The sequence below is a fragment of the Tachyglossus aculeatus genome, chromosome 21 (genome assembly GCF_015852505.1).
Source record: "Tachyglossus aculeatus isolate mTacAcu1 chromosome 21, mTacAcu1.pri, whole genome shotgun sequence".
Classification (NCBI taxonomy): Eukaryota; Metazoa; Chordata; class Mammalia; order Monotremata; family Tachyglossidae; genus Tachyglossus; species Tachyglossus aculeatus.
The window spans coordinates 14,985,389-15,006,368 of NC_052086.1; the positions used below are offsets into that span (position 1 = coordinate 14,985,389).

General features: G+C 55.5%; 1 protein-coding gene across 1 annotated transcript; it reads left to right on the forward strand.

The window, feature by feature from the left end:
* The first annotated feature begins 1,230 nt into the window (after positions 1-1,230).
* On the forward strand, positions 1,231-18,205 carry LOC119942547 (integrin alpha-D-like). Its single transcript, XM_038763383.1, has 30 exons — positions 1,231-1,286; positions 1,923-2,028; positions 3,464-3,567; positions 3,906-3,976; positions 4,140-4,254; positions 5,599-5,729; positions 5,897-6,042; positions 8,368-8,521; positions 10,269-10,419; positions 10,671-10,744; positions 10,991-11,120; positions 11,236-11,378; positions 11,768-11,908; positions 12,017-12,226; positions 12,440-12,570; positions 12,694-12,851; positions 13,106-13,266; positions 13,687-13,818; positions 13,916-13,989; positions 14,472-14,625; positions 14,707-14,796; positions 14,931-15,010; positions 15,145-15,228; positions 15,781-15,859; positions 16,100-16,207; positions 16,683-16,766; positions 17,079-17,192; positions 17,373-17,474; positions 17,685-17,795; positions 17,944-18,205. The coding sequence occupies exons 1-30, from the start codon at positions 1,256-1,258 to the stop codon at positions 18,031-18,033; spliced, it is 3,459 nt and encodes a 1,152-aa protein (XP_038619311.1). The 5' UTR covers positions 1,231-1,255; the 3' UTR covers positions 18,034-18,205.
* The last annotated feature ends 2,775 nt before the right edge of the window (positions 18,206-20,980 follow it).

Below are 20,980 nucleotides of genomic sequence, written 5' to 3' on the forward strand. Positions count from 1 at the left end.
TGCACATAGTAAGCGCTTAACAAATACCATAATTATTGGGAAGCAGAGTGGCTTAGTGGAAAGAGCGTGGGCTTGGAAGTCAGAGGACGTGGGTTCTAATCCTGCCTCTGCCACTTGTTTGCCGTGTGACCTTGGGCAAGTCACTTAACTTCTCCGTGCCTCAGTTACCTCATCTGTAAAACGGGGATTAAAAGTGTGAGCCCCATGTGGGACAACCTAATTACCCTGTATCTACCCCAGGGCTTAGAACAGTGCTTGGCACATGGTAAGTGCTTAACAAATACCATCGTTATTATTATTATTATTTTGTTGGTATGTTTGGTTCTGTTCTCTGTCTCCCCCTTTTAGACTGTGAGCCCACTGTTGGGTAGGGACTGTCTCTATGTGTTGCCAATTTGTACTTCCCAAGCGCTTAGTACAGTGCTCTGCACATAGTAAGCGCTCAATAAATATGATTGATTGATTTATTGATTGATTATTCTTAACCCGGCAGCTAGTAGAGTGCCTGGCCTATAGTAAGTGCTCAACAAGAACTATTAAAAAAAACAGTTCTAGAGTCAGAACTAGAACCTGGGTCTTCTATCTTCCAGGCCTCTCCTCTTTCCACTAGGTCTCGCTGCTTCGCCCCCTCACCCCAGTAGGACAAGGACCCCACAGACTGGAAAGAGTTTGCCCCCACTGTGCCTTTAGTGGTCCCTTCTTCAAGCTCAGAACTCAGGGGGACTGTGGCTTCCTCCAGCATTCCTGCCCCGCCCCCTTCTCTGCTCAGCATCCCCAGGATATTTGCAGTCACGGAAGGGGACTTTTCCCTCCCCGACTCCTACCGTGATGCGCTCTATCCTAAATGCTTTATTTCATTCAAGGCACTGTCGGGGCAGTTGGATGTGTGTCTCTAGGTCCCTGCCTTAGAGGAGGCTCTTCAGATTGGAGCCAAATCTGTACTTAATGGCTTGTCTGGTGCCCAGCAGAGCTCCGTGGCTGACCCTTACAAAGGATCCAGTTTGGTTGTGGGTGGGGCTGAGGGCAGCCTTTTGGGCGGGGTTAGATGTGGTCAGTGGAGAGGAAGATAAATTTTCACACCCCTCTGAGGTTAACTGTGTTAGACGTCCTCATCTGATTCAGTCACTTATCTGACTTCCCTCCCTGGTCGCCAATCCGGTCCACTTCTCATTCCACTGTTACCCACCTTCAGGGCCTGGCCCAGCGGCTCTCCTTCCGAAGCCCTGGACCTCGCCTGTCCTTTGGTGGCCCTGCCATGGACACCGGAGCACTGCTCCTGCTGACTGGTGAGTGAGGATGCGGAAAAGGGAGGGGAGGGGTAGAGAGAGGCATTCAGGGGTGAGGGTAGGGCCCTGGGGTCATGGGCAGGATGCAGGATAGTTACCTGAGCTCTGGACCGCGGCTTGGAAAGGTCGCACAGAGGCCAGGATCGCTGGAGTGTGTGATGGGAGAGAGTGTGGCTTGGGATCAGGACACCTGGATTTGGAAAAAGGAAAGGTTCTGGGAGGTTTGGAAGAAGGAGTGAGAAGGGAAGGATCATCTGGGAGGAAGTGGGATTTCAGGATTTAGGACAGCTGAATCCCGGGTGTCCTATCACCTGGCCCTGAGGTTCCCTTTGAGTGCCTCATTGTGGAGGATGGTGAGGAGAGAGGGGGCAAAAGAGAAAGGGAAGACACTCACTTAACCAACAGGGGATAGGAACTTCCTCTTAGCCAATGTCTGGGTGGGGCAGGATGTTTGTGTCCAGCGGGGGAAGGAAGGAGATAGGAGGGGGAAGGGGTGCCAGGACAGGGGGACCAGTGTCCGGGGACTTAGAGGGGCTTGGGAGCAGGACGGCTGGGCTACAGGGATTGAGACATCCCTGGCAGAGAGAGCCCTGGACAGGGCGGTCACAGCTGCTCTCCCTCTTCCGCCTTCTCCAGGTCTGGCCTCTTGCTGTGGATTCAACCTGGAAACTGAAAACCCTATGATTTTCCAGATGGGTGGAGCTGGGTTTGGCCAGAGTTTGGTCCAGTTCCAGGGCTCAGAGTACGACCGTGGGTCCACCTGTCCTGGGGAGATCCTTGCCTAATTCCCTCCTCATCCCCTCCCTCTCATGTGTTCCTGATGTCGGCTGCTTACTCCCGCTGTCGGGTTCCTGGGGACCCCGTGGGCTTGACTGTGGTAAAAAACAAGGTGGCTCTGCATTCCAGCGAGGGCCTGGAGGGCATTGGCTCTTGTCCATTTCTCTCCTGGGCATCGGTCTGGTTCTTCCTGCCAGGTTCTCCCTTGCCTGTGTCCTGGGTATGTCCCCGTGGGGACACTGTGGAGACAACAGAGACAACAGAGAACCACTGTGGCCTAGTGTGTAGAGCACAGGCTTGAAAGTCAGAAGGACCTGGGTTCTAATCCCGACTCTGCCACTTGTCTGCTGAGTGATCTTGGATAAGTCACTTCACTGCTCTGGGCCTCAGTTACCCTATCTGTAAACTAGGGATTAAGACTGTGAGTCCCACGTTGGACATGGACTGTGTCAGACCTGATTAGCTTGTATCTATCTCAGCGCTTAATACAGTGCCTGACACACAGTAAGTGCTTCACAAATACTGTAATGAAAACCCAGAGCCGGCTGTTCACCCACCTGCTCCCTTCATTCATTCATTCAATCGTATTTATTGAGCGCTTACTGTGTGCAGAGCACTGTACTAAGCGCTTGGGAAGTCCACGTCGGCAACAAATAGAGACGGTCCCTACCCAACAGTGGGCTCACAGTCTAGAAGGAATGAGAAGGAATTTGCCCCTTCCTGGTGGGGGAGGTGATGGAGGTCGGGGTGTGGAACTTGAACTTGGGGAAGCAGCATGGCTCAGTGGAAAGAGCACAGGCTTGGGAGTCAGAGGTCGTGGGTTCGAATACCGGCTCCACCACTTCTCAGCTGTGTGACCTTGGGCAAGCCACTTAACTTCTCTGTGCCTCAGTTCCCTCATCTGTAAAATGGGGATTAAGACTGTGAGCCCCAAGTGGGACAACCTGATCACCTTGTATCCCCCCAGCGCTTAGAACAGTGCTTTGCACATAGTAAGCACTTAACAAATGCCACCATTATTATTATTACTGAACACTGCCCATTCCCTCTGACAACACCTGAACGCAATTTCAGCTGTCTCTCACCTGCAGCCCAGAGCTAACTTTTTGCTTTGGAAACGAAGTCCTCTTCTGTTGACATTTCCTCGCCACAGGGCCCCAGAGCTGTCCTGGCCTGGGGAAAGCAGCTGGTCATCCGGCCCCTCCACAGGTTCACCCCACTTGCTTCCTCCCACATTGCTGTAGGGGGGCATGGGAGCACCGTGCATCTGAGCTCGCTCCATCTTGCTCTTGGATGGCAATTCTACCTTCCCAGCCCTCTTGGTGCTCTCCCCCTCCCACCCGGCCCCTTATCGTGGGGTGGTTCCCCACCCCTGTGCTTTCCCATCCATGGTTTACCAGGCTGGTGGTGGCAGACCCTCTGAAAGGGGAATCGGCGACGACCACAGGACAACTGTACAAGTGTGACTATGGCACTGGGCGCTGCACTCCCATCCCCCTGCACAGTGAGCATCACAAAGGCCCTCCTTCTCCCCCGGCTCCCCTGCTAGGGACCCCGTCCCTGGGAAAGTCAGTGTCTCTTCCTTCTTCTCCTTCTCTGGACTAGCTTAGGGGCCCCATCCTCTCCTGGCCCTGAGGCAGCTTCTGCTCCAACCCTTTACTCCTTTTCCAAGCAGCCAGGAATCCTACCACCTGCCCCCAGCCCTCTGCCACAGACACTGCTCCTCGCCCAGAACTCAGGTCCCCAGTCCCCACCCTCCGGGGCTGAGATCTCCTTTGTACCCCGAGCAGGCCCTCCGCCCCCATCGTATGTGTGTGTGACTCCATGTGTGTCTCCTCCCAGCCCCCACAGAGGCGGTGAACATGTCCCTGGGTCTCTCCCTGGCTGCCAGTTCCAGCCCTTCACAGCTCCTGGTCAGTTTGTGGGAACCAGTGGGTGGCTGAGGAGTGGGGGAAGGAGGGAAGGCAGGAAACTGGGTTCTGGCAGGGATGGGAGGGCTGGGGCATGGCTGGGCTTTGGGGGCAGGATGGGAGGATCCCGAGGAAAGGAGTTTTCTGTTTGGCCCTGCTCACCCAGGCCTGCGGCCCCACGGTGCACCGAGCCTGTGGGAATAACATGTATGTGAATGGTATCTGCTTCCTGCTGGGCTCAAACCTGCAGCTGGACCGGCGGATCCCAGAAGCCCTGCAGGGTGAGTCTATGAGCCTCATGGTCACTGACAGAGAGGAATGCGATGGACCCAGGACCTGGGCTGCACCCAGAGCGCAGAAAAATAATAATAATAATTGTGGTGTCTGTTAAGCTCTTGCCATGTGCCAAGCACTGTACTAAGCACTTGCAGAGATGCAACATAATCAGGATGGACACATTCCCTTTCCCATCTGGGGCTCACAGTCTAAGGAGAGCGAACAGGTATTGAATCCCCATTTTACAGATGAAGAAACTGAGGCATAGAGCAGTTAAGTGACTTACCCAAGATCACACAGGAGGCAAGTACCATGCCGGGATTAGAAGCCAGGTTCCCTGACTTCCACGCACCTGTTCTTTCCACTGGGATATGCTGCTTCTCAGTCCTGTCTGGATAGAGCTTCTGTAATAGAAGCCCAAAGGTCCTTTGACACTTTGACACAGAGTCAAAGTGATGCAGGGAAGGAACAGACAGGAACAGCGGCACATCTGCTGCTTTCTGGTGGAAGGGTCTGCTTGAACAGGGATTGAGGGGGGACTCTTGTGGGAAGGGGATGGAGAGACAGAAGGGGTTCTAGCTAGAAAAAGACAGGGTTTTGTGTAGGTGGCGGCTGGTTTTTTTTACTGTGGACAGGACCCTGGGTTCCAATGGCAGATGGAAGCTGGGTGGTCTGGGGTTTGGGAGAATACCGAATGTGCCAGGGAGGTGAGAGGTTGGTGACTGTGTTTTATACGGGGAGAAGGCCACAGATGCTGAGGAAGATGGTGAGAGAGGAGGAATGGAGCTATGTATATTTGTGTGAGAGGTGGCTTCATAGCCTGCAGTTTCTCTATAGAACTCTATAGAGATGGCTACAGAGATCAATCAATCAATCGATCAATCAGTACTTATTGAGCGCTTACTGTGTGCGGAGCACTGTACTAAGCGCTTGGGAAGTACAAGTCGGCAACATATAGAGACAGTCTCTACCCAACAATGGGCTCACAGTCTAAAAGGGGGAGACAGAGAACAAAACCAAACATACTAACAAAATCAATAGAATAGATATGTACAAGTAAAATAAATAAATAAATAAATAGAGTAATAAATATGTACAAACATATATACATATATACAGGTGCTGTGGGGAAGGGAAGGAGGTAAGATGGGGGGATGGAGAGGGGGACGAGGGGGAGAGGAAGGAAGGGGCTCAGTCTGGGAAGGCCTCCCAGATCTCTATAGGAGGCCTAGGTGGGACCTTCTCCCATTTATTTGCCACCTCTCATCCTGACTCTTGTCCTCACCCTGCTGCTCTGGCATAAAGCAAGATGGTCCCCAATGACAAGGGTCCCGCATGCTCTATCCCAGACTGCCCGAAACAAGAGAGCGATATTGTTTTCCTCATCGATGGCTCCGGCAGCATTAACCTGAGAGACTTCGATCGGATGAAGCAGTTTGTCCGTACTGTGATGCAACGATTCCAGGGAACCAACACGCTGGTGAGGGCCGAGGGCCGGGGGCCGGGGGTTGGGCTCCCAGGGCCGGCGTGGGGCAGGAGTGAGGCTGGGAGAGCTGGGAGCTCTGGGGGCTGCGGCTGGAGAAAGCATCTTTTTCCCGGGGCCGGGAGAGACCAGGGTTGATGGCTGATGTTCCTCCCCCTCCGCAGTTCGCCTTGATGCAGTTCTCCGACACCTTCGAGACGCATTTCACCTTCGCCGAATTCAACCGTAACCCGCACCCAGAAAGTCTCGTGAATCCGATTTCTCGGCTGGATGGGCTGACTTACACTGCCTCTGGCATCAAGAAAGTGGTGTATGTTTCCTCCTCTGTGGGTACTGCTGCCACGTGGCATTCTCGGTCCATGGTCCCCTTGCCTTCTGTATCCTGCCATCTCTGTCCCAAGAGTCCCTTCATTTGGGGGCAGGAAAACAGAGCTCTGCACTGAGTCTAGAGTAGATCACGGAGGGCAAGGATGAGACTGGACAGTGAGGATACAGCCAAGTCCACCTGCCTAAGCTGCCCTGAGATGACACAGGACTTGATTAATAATAATAATAATGGATTTTATTAAGGCTTACTATGTGCAAAGCACTGTTCTAAGCGCTGGGCGGGGTACAAGATAATCAGGTTGTCCCACGGGGGGCTCACAGGCTTCATGCCCATTTTACAGATGAGGGAACTGAGGCACAGAGAAGTTAAGTGACTTGCCCAAAGACACACAGCTGACAATTGGCGGAGTTGGGATTTGAACCCGTGACCTCTGACTCCAAAGCCCGGGCTCTTTCCACTGAGCCACGCTGCTTCTCATTTCTCATTGATTGCCTCATTTCATCTTTCTAGAATTCAAAGGGAAGTTGGCTGAGGACAAAGACCTGGCTAGCTCAGGGAACCTGAGCGGTAAAGCACGTCCATCATGTCATCCTAATGTTAAACTTGCTTTTAGTAATTATTATTATTATTATATTATGGTATTTATTATACAGTGGTATTCTTAAACACTTACTGTGTGTCAAGCCCTGTTCTAAGTGCTGCGGTATATACAAGCTTATCAGGTTGGACATAGTCTCCATCCCACATGGAATTGACAGTTGTAACACTCCTTTGAGCTCCTTGTGGGCAAGGAATGTGTCTGTCTGTTGTTGAATTGTACTCTCCCAAGCGCTTAGTACAGTGCTTTACACCTGAAAGAATCCCGCCACCACCACTTGTCTGCTGTGTGACCTTGGGTAAGTCACTTAACTGCTCTCTAGAGAAGCAGCGTGGCTCAGTGGAAAGAGCATGGGCTTTGGAGTCAGGGGTCATGAGTTTGAATCCCGGCTCTGCCAATTGTCAACTGTGTGACTTTGGGCAAGTCACTTCACTTCTCTGTGCCTCAGTTCCCTCATCTGTAAAATGGGGATTAAGACTGTGAGCCCCCCGTGGGACAACCTGGTCTCCTTGTAACCTCCCCAGTGCTTAGAACAGTGCTTTGCACACAGTACATGCTTAATAAATGCCATTATTATTATTATTATTCTCTGTGCCTCAGTTACCTCATCCGTAAAATGGGAATTAAAAGTGTGAGCCCCACGTGGAACAACCTGATTACCCTGTATCTACCCCAGCACTTAGAACAATGCTTGGTCCATAGTAAGCGCTTAACAAATACCATAAAAATAATAATAATTATGAGATGCAGATGAGTGGCAGAGGCAGGATTAGAACCCAGGTTCTTTTGACTCCCAGCCCCATGACCTTTCCACTAGGCCACTTGGCCATGCCACTTCAGTTGCTGCCCCATCATCATCATTAGTAATCTGAGTCTTGTATCAGGCATATTGGAGCATGCAGTAGAAGATGAAAGAGCTCCTGCCCTCAAGGAGTTTACTATCTAGTGAGTTCCCCATCTGCATCTCAACATTCTCCTTGGCTTCTGATACCTGCCCTGATTGGCATCAGTCACATCTCTAGACTGTGAGCCCATTGTTGGGTAGGGACCGTCTCTATAAGTTGCCAACTTGTACTTCCCAAGCGCTTAGTACAGTGCTCTCCACACAGTAAGTGCTCAATAAATTTGATTGAATGAATCTCAGCGTAGAGAACATAGAAGCTAGTCCATCAGTTTTGGAAACGATGGGGCGAGTAACAGAGAAGCAGCGTGGCCTCTCAGAAAGAGCATGGCCCTGGGAGTTAGAGGACCTGGGTTCTAATTCTGGCTCTGCCCCTTGTCGGCTGTGTGACCTTGGGCAAATCACTTAATTTCTCCCTGCCTCAGTTACCTCATCTGTAAAATGGGGATTAAAGCTGTGAGCCCTACGTGGGTTAAGGAACTGTGTCTGATCTGATCAGTGTATATCTACCCCAGTGCTTAGTACAGTGCCTGACACATAGTAAGCGCTTAACAAATACCGTTACCAAATGTACAATAGAAATGCATATATATTCATACATGCTGAGGCTAGGTAAGTGCCAAGGGCGGTGATGGGCCGATGTGAATGGGGTGGTTGGGAATCAACTTGGGGAGGGTTTATGGAGGAGGTGGGATTGGAGGAGGGCTTGGAAAATGGAAACAGTTATGGTCAGGGGAATTTGGTTGCGGTTGGGGAGGGAGATTCTCTCTGAGACTTTCTCTTTCTTTTTTCAATTTTCACATGGCAGGGAAGAGCTCTTCCAGCAATCACAAGGAGCCCGAAGAGATGCCACCAAGATCCTCATCGTCATCACTGATGGGCAGAAATATGAAGATCCCCTGGAATACTCTGATGCCATTCCACTGGCCGAGGCTGCAGGGGTTATCCGCTATGCGATCGGGGTACGGGGACCCCTGGATCTGAGAGCCTTTCCCTGCCCGCCCCCTCTTAGTCCCTGGACCTGAGAGCCATCTTCACCTCCCTCCCCACTCCCCCAGACTTTGGATCAATCAATGGCATTGACTGACCACTTACTCTGGGCAGAGCACTGTACTGAATGCTTGGAAGGGTATGATACAACAGAGTTGGTAGACACTTTCTCCACCTACAGGGAGCTCAAAGTCTAGAGGATCTGGATCTGAGAGCCTGCTCCTCTTCCATCTGTGCTCCTCCTTACACTCACCCAGACCTGAGAGCTTTCTTCTCCTCCTCACCCCCTTCTCACTCCCACCCCCGGACCCGAGAGCCTCCTCCTCCCTGTGGCTCTCCCCAAAAACCCCTGTCCCCCTACTCCTGGACTTGAGACCATCTCCTCTCTCCCTGCTCCCCTGATCCTCTCCTCCAGGACCTGAGTGCCTTTTCCTCCTCACCGCCTGCTCTCCCCAACCCCTGGACCCAAGAGTCTTTGCCTCTTTTCTTGCTCCCCCTCATTCCCACCCACCGAACCTAAGAGCCTTTGCTTCCTCACCCCCTGCTCTCCCCGACCCCTGAACCTGAGAACTTCCTCCTCCTTGCCCCCTACTCTCTTCCACCCCTGGGACCGGAGAAACTTCTCCTCTCTCCCTGCTCCCCTCATCCCCTCCTCCAGGACCTGAGTGCCTTTTCCTCCTCACCTCCTGCTCTCCCCAACCCCTGGACCCAAGAGTCTTTTCCTCTTTCCCTGCTTCCCCTCACCCCCACCCACCGAACCTAAGAGCCTTTGCTTCCTTGCCCCCTGCTCTCCCCGACACCTGAACCTGAGAACTTCCTCCTCCTTGCCCCCTACTCTCTTCCACCCCCGAGACCTGAGAACCTTCTCCTCTCTCCCTGCTCCCTCTCATCCCCAGCCCCTTGGAGCTGAAACCCTTCTCCTCCTTCCTCCCTGCTTCTTTCTTCACCTTCCCCCACTTGTGGATTGAATGTTTCTCCTTTGTCAGTTCTCCTCATTTGTAATTTCTGGTTCAGGCACAGATACCTTCTCCAGCTTTAGACCCAATCTCTCCTGTCAGGTAGCAGTAATAGTAGTAGTAATGCATTCTCTTTCCACTGCTACCATTATCAACAGACACAAAAGGAAGGATAAAACAATGAGAACTCAAAATCAACATAAAGGGCAAGGACAACCATAGGGAGGGATCATCATCATCATCATCATCATCATCAATGTATCTATTGAGAGCTACTTACTAAGCGCTTGGGAAAGTATCTTAGACAGACTTGGTAGACACATTCCTCTCCCACAAGTTTACAATCTAGAGGGGGAGACAGACATCAATATAAATAAATAATTTATAGGACATTGTGCTTAGAGGAGCAGATTTTCTGGCTCCTTGGGAATCAGAGTCCCACAGTCACAGTTTCAGTAGCAGCCACAGTCATGGTGGTAGCAACAGGCTTCCTGACACTGAGCCTTGAAGAGGCCTCAGGAGGCCCCTGCTTTCTCACCTTCCTGACTGAAAAAGGGGTTCATGGGAGTACAGGTGATGAGTGTGTATGAATGGGGGAGAGGTAGAAGGGGGCCCCATCCTCTTGTCCACGTGGCCCAGGGGACCAGCTGAGAGCTCCATGCTGCTGCCCCTGCTCATCCTCCCGAATGGACAAAAGTGAGGGTCTCTTCCTCCGGGCTTTCCCCTCCCCTCGGGCCCTGACCCCACTGTGCCCTGCGGACAGGTGGGCTCTGCCTTTAGAACAAAGTCGGCCAGGAAGGAGCTGGACAGCATCGCGTCAGATCCGCCCCAAGACCACGTGTTCCAGGTTAACAACTTTGGGGCTCTGGATAACATTCAGAACCAGCTGCAGGAGAAGATCTTTGCCATTGAGGGTAAGCCTAGACCCCCAGCTGCCAAAAGAAACTGTTTCCTCCCCAAACCCCAGATCTCTTATGCTGCCTGAGCCCAGCCCCCATGATTCCCAGCACCTGACACTTCCACCTCAGCCTGTGCTTCACCTCCCAGAACTGCACACCCAGATATCAAGGTCCTTATTTTCCCATCCTTTGGACTCCACTTTCCTGCCACATGAGTGTGCTGGCCACATTCCTACCTCCAGCCCCAAAGGTCCTTTTCCCCTTAGGAACCCAGATGGGGAGCAGTAGTTCCTTCCAGCATGAAATGTCTCAGGAGGGCTTCAGTGCTCTGCTGACTCCTGTGAGTGGATCCCCCCCTAGGGCATGCTGGCAGGGAGTTGGGGGGGACACATGGGTGGAAACGGGACGGGGGGACCAGGGACACTGTCCGGTTTGGGGGGTAAGGGTGGGAACCCGGGCTCTCTCCCTGGGGAGGGCAGAGGTTGGGGCAGGACAGCTCAACTGTCTCTGGGGCTGCAAGGGTCGGGGGTGGGGGGGGTTCTTCAGTGGCCCCTCTCCCTGCAGTACTGACATCTGTTTTCCCCAGGATGGGCCGGTCCTGGGAGCCGTGGGGAGCTTTGACTGGTCTGGGGGAGTCTCCCTGTACCCCCCAGGGGAAGGTTCCACTTTCATCAACGTCTCCCAAGAGAACGGGGACATGCATGATGCTTATCTGGGTGAGGAGAGCCCTGGGTGGCTGGGCTACCTGGGCTACCTTGGCTCGGGGAGTGGGGTTTGGGAGGAAGCTGCATGGGAGGCGGTGCCACGTGCCAGCGACATTTGTCCCTTCAGGTTACTCCGCTGATGTGGCCACTCAGAGAAATATTCAGAGCCTGGTCCTTGGGGCCCCCCGCTACCAACACACGGGGAAAGTCGTGATATTCAGGAAGATCGCTGGGAGGTGGAATCAGTGGGCCGAGGTCACGGGGTCACAGGTGAGTGATGACGAGGGAGAGGGTGGGGATGAGCGGAGTGAGGATAGTCTGGTCCAGCCAATTCAGGTCTCCCCCAGTGACGCTCTCCACCACCAGACCCCAAACGATCTTTGCCCTGTCCCTAGTCCGCAGGCCCCATCCCGGGACTTTCCCCATGGCTGGGTGGCCTCCCCCGGAGTCCTGTTTCTGTCCCCATTGGTGTCAGCACTAGCACCTCTATCCGTGGATGTCCCAGGCCCCACCACTCTGCAGTGGGAGAAGTCCCGGTGCGAACATCGGACCTGCCGGGCCCAGGGCTCTTCCTGGGCAATGGGGTGGGCAGCCCTGGTGGGGGCACCCTGTGATCTGGCCTCTGCCCCCTACCCCCACCCCCTACCCCCTACCCCTAGATCGGCTCCTATTTTGGGGCGACCGTCTGTGCCGTGGATGTGGACAGAGACGGCAACACGGACCAGGTCCTCATCGGGGCCCCCCATCACTATGAGGAAAAAGCTGGGGGGCTTGTGTCAGTCTGCCCCGTGCCCTTGAAGGTGAGTGGCTTGGGCGGCCAGGATTCCTGGGTCCTTGGTGGGGGCTGGGGAGGGCGGGCAGGTGGGAGGGGCCTGAAGTCTGCTGAGACTGTCGGTTCTGTCTTGCAGAGGGAGGGTTGGCAGTGCAAGTCCATCCTCCAGGGCCAGCCTGGGCAGCCTCTGGCTCGTTTTGGGGCAGCCCTGGCCGTGCTGGGGGACACGAATGGGGACGGGCTGACTGATGTGGTGGTGGGGGCGCCTGGTGAGGAGGAGAACCGTGGAGCTGTCTACTTGTTTCACGGCGCGGCGCCAGCCCAGATCAACCCTACCTACAGCCAGGTGAGTCCCGTCCCCTCCGGCCTTCCCCTGCTCCAGGACTTTGGCCCACAGGGTCAACTCACCCGCTCCCAGGGGCCCCACCAGCCCTCATCGCCCTCCATCTCTCTGCTCCCTTCAGCCCCCTGGGTCTCCCCCTCTGCTCCTCTCCCTGACCTTCCTTCCTGTTACCTCTCTCATCCTTTCCCCTTCCACCTCTCTGGGCATCCCCTCTAGCGGATTGGGGGCTCCCAGCTCTCTCCGGGGCTCCAGTACTTTGGACAGGCCCTGAGCGGGGGGCAGGACCTCACTCAGGATGGACTGGTGGATGTGGCCGTGGGTGCCCAAGGGCAGGCACTGCTTCTCAGGTGAGCACAGTTGTTCCATTGACTCTGAGGGAAATGGGATTCCATGGCCCAAGATCCAAACTCCACCAACTCGGCTGATCCGGGAATGCTTCTCTTCTCCCGGGCTTTTTCCGGGGTCCCTAGGTCCCGGCCGGTGCTGAAAGTCGACGTTTCCCTGCGATTCGTGCCCTCGGAGCTGGCACGGGCTGTGTTTGACTGTGGAGAGCAGACGGTCTCCCGCCGGGAAGCTGGGGAGGCAGAAGTCTGTCTCACCATCCGCAAGACCTCGCGGGACCGGCTGGGTGAGTCTCGTCTTCCGGAGCGGGGGCTTCCTGACCCTCAGGGACCATGTTCTTCCTCAGAAGCCCCCGGACCTGCCCCAGGATTTCCAAGCTCATCCAGACCTCTGGTTTGGACCTGAGGCTCAGAATCCTCCTCTGTCCATGTAGCCCTGGAGAGACCTCAGCACCAGGCCCAGGCATCTCTCTCTCCACCCTGCCCTCCCAACCTGGCTATTCCCTGTCCTTGTTCCCTTTAAACCTTTTGCTCTCATCAGGTCCAGGTGACATCCAGAGTTCTGTGACCTATGACCTGGCCCTGGATCCTGGACGTCTGAAGGCCCGTGCTGTTTTTGACCAGACGAACACCCGTACCCTGAGGTCACAGCGAAATATAGGACTGGGGAAGAGCTGTGAGGCCGTGAAGCTGCTGCTACCGGTGAGCTGAGGGCAGGAAGCCTGGGCACCAGGGAAGGGGCCCGGGGGGGATGTTCTGATGGGATCCGGAGCCCTGTGGGGTCCGTGATCATCCCCACAGTGCAGGGTCTCACTGCCCATCCTGTTCATGGAAGAAACCCAAGGCCCTGTCCTTCCCTGGGCCAGTGAATCCAGCCGGACTGGGGACACAGGCATCCGGGGTACCGAGGGGACCCCCAGCCCACTTCGGCCCCCCCGAGGTCCAGATCAGCCTGGCTGTGTTCAGCGTTAGTCTGCTTGAGCCGGAGTGGAACTGGACCGGAAGGCTATCGGAGCTTTGGAACAGAGAAAGAGGCTGGGTCCGGAAAGGCCCGGGTCCGGTCGGGGTACGAGATGCGATGGGGAGGGAGGCCCAGTGTCCCTGAGACTGAGCATCCCCCAGGAGTGTGTAGAGGAGTCGGTGACCCCTATCGTCCTGCGCCTCAACTTCTCCCTGCTGGGCCAGCCCATCCCCTCGTCTGGGCAGCTCCGCCCCGTGCTGGCCGAAGGTTCTCAGGACCTGTTCACTGCCTCTGTGAGTCTGGGGAGGGGACTGGGCCCTGAGGATGGAGACTGGGATCGGGGTAGGGCCTGGGGTGCCTGGTGCTCAGTCTCCTCCCCTTCTCCCTCAGCTCCCCTTCGAGAAGAACTGTGGTGCCGACAGCATCTGCCAGGACGACCTCAGTGTCACCTTCAACTTCTCCAGGTGATGCCCTCGTCCACCTGCCCGCTGAGGGCAGCTCAGCCCGGAACAGAGGGAATGTCGGCCCAGCCCGGAGCCCCGGGACCAGTCTCTCTTCCCAGTCCCCCTGGTTGCATTGGGACCAAAGCAAGCATGGCCACTATAGGCTGCTAGGCTGATGAAAAATGTCTGTGTTCTGGGCACTGAGGATGATGCTGCTGAACTCACCCTTCGGGCTACTGGTAGATGCCAGGGAGAACGGATTGTCCAAGTCTAGCCAGGTGTGGCCCAGATTTCCTCAGCTGAGTTCTGTGGCCCAGTCCCTATGGCTGCGGCTGTGCTTGTCTGAATTAGGGTCTCTGGCATCCACGGAGAACCAGAGGCCTCAGCCTTATCCATTCCTCTACCCCCACAACACCTCTGGCTCCCTGTCTTCCACTCCCCACTCCTGCCCCCCTCCATCTCCCCTCTGTAGGATCTCCCAACCCACCCTCTCTCCCACACAGCCAGCAGAGCCTGGTGGTAGGGACATCCCCAGACCTGAACATCACTGTGACGGTGCGCAACGAGGGCGAGGACTCATACGGGACGCTAGTCACCTTCTCCTACCCCCCGGGGCTGTCCCACCGCCGGGTCTCCGTGCTCCAGGTGAGTCGGCCCGCTCTGTGGGGCGCTGGGTCTGGGGCCTTGCCGTGACCCTCGCTCACCCCCTCTGCTCTGCCCTCCCATAACCTCCAACAGCCACGAGCCCTGCGTCTCACCTGTGAGTCCGAGCGGCCGAGGAGCAGCAGCTGCAGCATCAGCCATCCCATCTTCCGGGAGGGAGCCAAGGTCAGCAGCACCACCCCCACAGCTGTGGCCTCAGGCCTGTCCCACTCTCCCCACCCCATCCTCTCCCCAAGCCCTCTGGTCTGTTCCCCATGGCTCCTCCTCCTCCTTGCCATTTCTCTCTCCTCTCCCACCAGGTCACCTTCCTGGTCACCTTCGACGTTCCACCCGCGGCCAACTTTGGTAACACTCTGCTCCTAACTGCCAATGCCACCAGGTGAGCGGCTGCCGGAGCAGGGCCCTGGCTCCCAGCAGCTATTGTCCCTTATCTGTGGTCTCTTCACCCTTCACCCTGTTCCCAACCTTGCCCCCAGCGCCCTCCCCACCGGCTCTCCTCCTCTCTCACCCCAGCGACAACAACATCCCCAAGACCAGCAAAGCCTTCTTCCAGAAACAGCTGCCTGTCAAGTACGGGGTCAATGTGGTTATCAACAGGTACTGCCCCCCTTCCTCCCAGCTCCGGACTCATTCATTCATTCATTCAATCATATTTATTGAGCACTTACTGTGTGCAGAGCACAGTACTAAGCGAGTGGGGAGTACAAGTTGGCTACTCCCTTCCCTGCCTCCTGTCACCTGTTCCATGACCACCCAGGAGCCACCCAGGGACCCTCGGGGAGCTTCCCCCTGGGTGGACACTGTGACATCCTAATGTGCGTGACAAGGACACTGTGGGTGTATGACAGTAGTAGTAGCAGTTACATTTTTTAAGGTCTTTGTGTGTGTAGAGCGTTGTACTGGGGAGCAACACAGGAATTAGACACCATCCCTGGTCCTCAAGGGGCTCTCGATTGCCGGGTGTATGCGGGGGAGAGGGGACTGATGACAGGCACATCAGGAGGATGAAACCATTAAACCCTAAGAAAGCGTAAAAGACTCAAAATAAAGGCAAAAATCTGTAGGGTGCTGGAACGAGAGAAGCTCTTGTGGCTCACTGCCTACCCACAACCCCAGCACTTCAACGTTTCCCCTCCCTCTTCCCGACAGCGGGGAGCAATCCACGACCTACCTGAACTTCTCAGCGTCGGAGGAGAAGAACGGCCACGTGCTGCAGCACCAATACCATGTGAGGAGTCGGGTGGCTGCGCCATGGACAGGGCCTGAGGCGATGATGTGTCGGGGGGCCAGGGGGAGGAACTGGACTGAGGTGGGCCCAGAGGATCACGGGAAAGGCCCAGGGCCCCAGGCTGGCAGGAAGCATGGGGCAGGGCAGGAGAACCAGGGAGGGAGGACAGGACCCCCAGGGCCCAGAGAAGGCCCTGTAGAAGGGAGCGGGAAAGATGAGCCATGGCCTCTCCCCGACCAGGTGAACAACCTGGGTCTCCGGAGCCTCAACGTCACTGTGACCTTCTGGATCCCCTTGGAGCTGGACGGGCTGCCTGTGTGGACCACGCCAGAAGTTGTCCTCCCACAGGTACCTCTGGCCCCTGAGACCTTCCTTCCCCGGCGCTGGAGGTCGTCACCCCACAGATACCTCTGGCTCCGACACCTTCCTTTCTGACCCCCCCAGAGATAATCCCCTGTCAGGTACCTCCAATTCCTAAACCTTCCTTCCCCTACGCCAGAGATCTTCACCCCCCAGTTACCTTCGGCCCCTGAAAGCCTTCTTCCCCTGCCCCCAGACCGGTATACCTCTCATCTGCCCCACCGGCTCCCAGACTGGATACCCAACTTCTGTTCTCGTCCGACCCAGATAAGGATGACGGAGCCTCCCAACACCCGATCCCCCAGGAGGACCAAGAACTTTCTTGTCAGCTGTGCTCCTGTGTCAGTCCCAAGCAAAGTCGCCCATGCCCCTTCCTCAGCCCGGCCCCCAAACCTGTCCCCCCGGCCACTCTTCTCCCTAAGGCCCGGTCTCCCCACACTGACCGACTCTTCTCTATGCCCAGAACTTCTCAACACAGTGTGTGAATGACAGAGAAAACCCCCGGGACCCTGACTTCCGATCCTTCCTCCAGCAGAGCCCCGACCTGGTGAGGATGGACCCCAGTGCCCCCAACTTCAGCCCCTGTCAGGGGAGGAGGAGTGGGGTTTCCCTCGGTCCCCGCTTCCCTGCCTCAATCAACCGAAGCTCCTCGTTTGGTCTCGGGATTCCCGACTGTGAGCCCACTGTTGGGTAGGGACTGTCTCTATATGTTGCCAACTTGTACTTCCCAAGCGCTTAGTACAGTGCTCTGCACACAGTAAGCACTCAATAAATACAATTGATTGATCCACTCACCCGGAGAAGGGCCAGAGCAGCCCTCCACAGTGTGTCCCTCTGACCCCGCTCTCCCCCTCCCTAGAACTGCTCGGTCGCCGTCTGCCAGGTAATCCGCTGCCCCATCGCATCCTTTCAAATCAGAGAGGAACTCACCTTCACCCTCAAAGGCAACCTCAGCTTCGGCTGGGTGGGCCAGGTAGGTGGGCGCAGATGCCTTGGGCTGGGCTTGGAGGGGTCAGCCACCCACCAGGGCCTGTGGTCCTGGGCCAGGCTGCAGCCTGTTACTCCCCAGAGCCCGCCACATTCCCTTTCTCTCGGGCTGCAACCACGACGCCACAGGCCCGGCGGCTCCAGCCCTTCTCGTCCTCTTCCACAGACGAAGCAGAATCGCCTCTCAGTTCTGAGTTCGGCCGCGCTGATCTTTGACACGGGGCGGTATGCTCAGTTTCCTGGCCAGGAGGGATTCCTGATGGCCCAGGTGACTGGGGAGGAGGGGAGAGAGGAGGAGAGGCAACCAGGGTGGAGGGAGTGACTTGCTGGAGGAGGGTGACAGGGGCCAGCATGAGGCATGGAGTTCAGCTGGGTGGAGGGTAAGTATCCGGGGCCGGGGGCTGGCCCGAGGGAGGGAGGCCCCGGGATGGGTGGGCTGCTCTGTCTCTGACGGAGAACCTTCCCTTCCACGTGCCAGGCGAAGACTGTGGTGGAGCGCTACGAGGTTTATAATCCTCTCCCCCTCATCGTGGGCAGCTCCGTCGGGGGGCTGGTCCTGCTGGCGCTCCTCACTGCCGGCCTGTACAAGGTGGGGCCCCTCTCACCCTCTCTCTGCCCCCACCCCCCGTCTGCTCCTGCCCCATCCTTTCCCCAGCCCCTTCTCCCTGACCCTCCTGTGCCACCCCCATCTCCCTGGCCCCGGCTCCCTGACTCTCTGCCTTCCGGTCCCTTCTCAGCTTGGATTCTTCAAGCGGCAATACAAAGACCTGATGACTGAAGACACTCCAGCAGCTGGAGAGACCCCTGATGTGCCTCCTCCTGAGTAGCTGCTGCCCTGCTCCCCAACTTCCTCCTGGAAAACCCAAGCCCGTTGTCCAGAGACCAAATCATTAGGGTTTCCCACCCTGGGGGTACGAAAGATGAATGGTTATTTCCCTGCTCTGTGCTTTTCCATGGGGGAAATGAAGAACCTTGTAGGGAGTGTGTGTGTTTGGGGTGTGTGTGTGTGTGTGTGTGTGTGTGTGTGTGTGTGTTCATTTTTATGCACCCCTGCTGAGGGGATAATGGGACCTTTTCATCCTGTAGCTGCTGATAATAACTATTCTTATTATTGTGCTATTCGTTAATCACTTACCAAAGTCAAAGCACTGTAATAGGTGCTGGTGTTGATAAAATGAAAGGCGATCTGTCAAGGCCTCTGTTGCCCATGTAACTCACAGTCAAAGAGAGTTGGAGGACTGATAGTTAATCCCCGTTTTAAAAATGGGGAAACTAAGGCAGGGAGTAGTGAACTGTCGTGACTGTTGGGTGACCTAGAAAAGCAGCGTGGCTCAGTGGAAAGAGCACGGGCTTGGGAGCCAGAGGTCATGGCTTCTAATTCCGGCTCTGCCACTAGTCAGCTGTGTGACTTTGGGCAACTCACTTAACTTCTCTGGGCTTCAGTTGCCTCATCTATAAAATAGGGATTAAGACTGTGAGCCCCATGTGGGACAACCTGATCACCTGCATCCCCCCAGCGCTTACAACAGTGCTTTGCATATAGTAAACACTTACCAAATGCCATTATTATTATTATATAGCAGAGCCTGGACGAAAGCCTGGTCCTCTGATTCCTAGTCCAAAGATCTCTCCATTAGGCCTTGTTGTTTCTCTTTGTGTGTGTGAGTGTGTTTGCGTGTGGATGTATGCACATGGACTCCCTCAGTGGGGATAATGACACACCCTTCTCCCCCTCTTCCAACTCCGTTGCCAAGTCCTGGGTACTCTTGAGCAGGACAGCCCCAACCAGAGATCCCTGTCATGGGTGGGCACAGGTGGGATTTTCTGTGGATGTGTCCGACCCCGCGTGGCTCCGCATGAGTGGGCAAACCCACCGGCGTGGGTTGATGTCTGCGTGTTCCCATTCTAAGTAGGAATAAATGGAACTGAGGGGCTTTTTTCTGTTGGCAGAGTGATGACCCCCCAGGGGGACCGGGCATGGTGTGGGACCCTGGGGCTGCCCTGGGGCTCGGGTTGAGATGTGGTTGACCCGCTCTCGTGGGTGAGAAGGGTCTCTGCCAGGCTGAAGGGTCCCAGTATTGCTGACACCTCTGGGGGCATCAGTGGAGGTTGATGGGGAATCAGGCCCTGTGCCATTGGAGGCGGGGAAAGGAGGGTGCTGGATGCTGTAGGATGGGCTCAGTGTGGGGCCAGCTGGACATTTAATAATAATAATAATGATGATGGCATTTATTAAGTGCTTACTATGTGCAAAGCACTGTTCTAAGCGCTGTGGAGGTTACAAGGTGATCAGGTTGTCCCATGGGGGGCTCACAGTCTTAATCCCCATTTTACAGATGAGGTAACTGAGGCCCAGAGACGCAAAGTGACTTGCCCAAAGTCGCACAGCTAATTGGTGGAGCTGGGATTTGAACCCCTGACCTCTGACTCTAAAGCCCGAGCTCTTTCCACTGAGTCACGCTGCTTCTGCCCAGGGCCCTCCATCACTTGTGACCTTGGTGTGAATGGAGCCCTTCTACTACCACCCCAGATTTTCCTGCCTCTTGCCACCTGCCTGTTTCACCTGACAGAGCTGAGCAGGGAAAGGAGTGCAGAAGTTGCGGGGGTGATGGGAGGCTTCTGCTGAGGAGCCAAGCCCCTGGATCCCCTGGGTCTCATTCATTCATTCGATCATATTTATTGAGCACTTACTGTGTGCAGAGCACTGTACTAAGCACTGTACTAAACAGACACATTCCATGCCCCCAGTGAGCTTACTGTTTACAGGGAGAGACAGACATTGATATAAATTATTAAATTGCATATTGGTACCTAAGTGGTGTGGGGCTGGGAGGAGGGATGAATAAAGGGAGCAACTCAAGGTGACACAGAAGAGAGTGGGAGAAGAGGAAAGGGGGACTTAGGGAAGACTGCTTGGAGGAGATGTGCCTTCAATAAGGCTTTGAAGTAGGAGATATTTGTCTGTCAGATATGAGGAGGGAGGGCGTTCCAGGCCGGAGGCAGGATGTGGATGAGGTGTTGGTGGCGATTGGCGGCATGATAGATGAGGTCGTCTCCTTCCCAGTACCCAGCAGAGCTTTGAGCTGCCACTCCTGCTTCACCCCAGCCCTCTTTCCAGTCAGATGCCATTGTTCCCGACAGGAAACCAGATGACGATGATGGCATTTATTAAACGCTTACTATGTGCAAAGCACTGTTCTAAGCACTGGGATATGTGTGAGTCCTGTCCTGGCTCCTTCCATGGAGGATTCTGAGCCCCCCACCCTTCCCTGCGGTACTTGCTTCCACCACCTCCCCCAGCCTGCCCCCCGGGTACTGATAGTGGCTGGAAATTCCCAAGGGGCACAGCCTCCGTCGAGCAAGATAAGGATGGTTTATTGAGTCTTGGTGGAGCCCGGGGGCACCTGCCCCCCATCCTCTGTCCGTCCTGAGAGTAGAACAGCTCAATCCCCATTCCCCTCCAAGTCTGAGGCCTGCAAGCAGGGCTTCCCCGCAGCCACGGATGATGTTGGTGAGCCGTGGTTGGGCCGGATAGGAGTGGGATCTCCTCACAGCTATGGATGGTGCAGGTGAGCCATGGCTGAACCAGGTGGCAGCAGGCCCCCAGGCAGGTGGTCAGATGCTACCGCTATTTTGTCGCCCCTTGCTCCTTCCAATGCGGTCCCATTGGGAATATCCTGGTACTTTTACCGAGACAATGCGGTCCCATTGGGAATATCCCGGTACTCTTACCGAGACTTCCTTCCCTCCTCCCACTGGGAAGTTCCCCGCAGA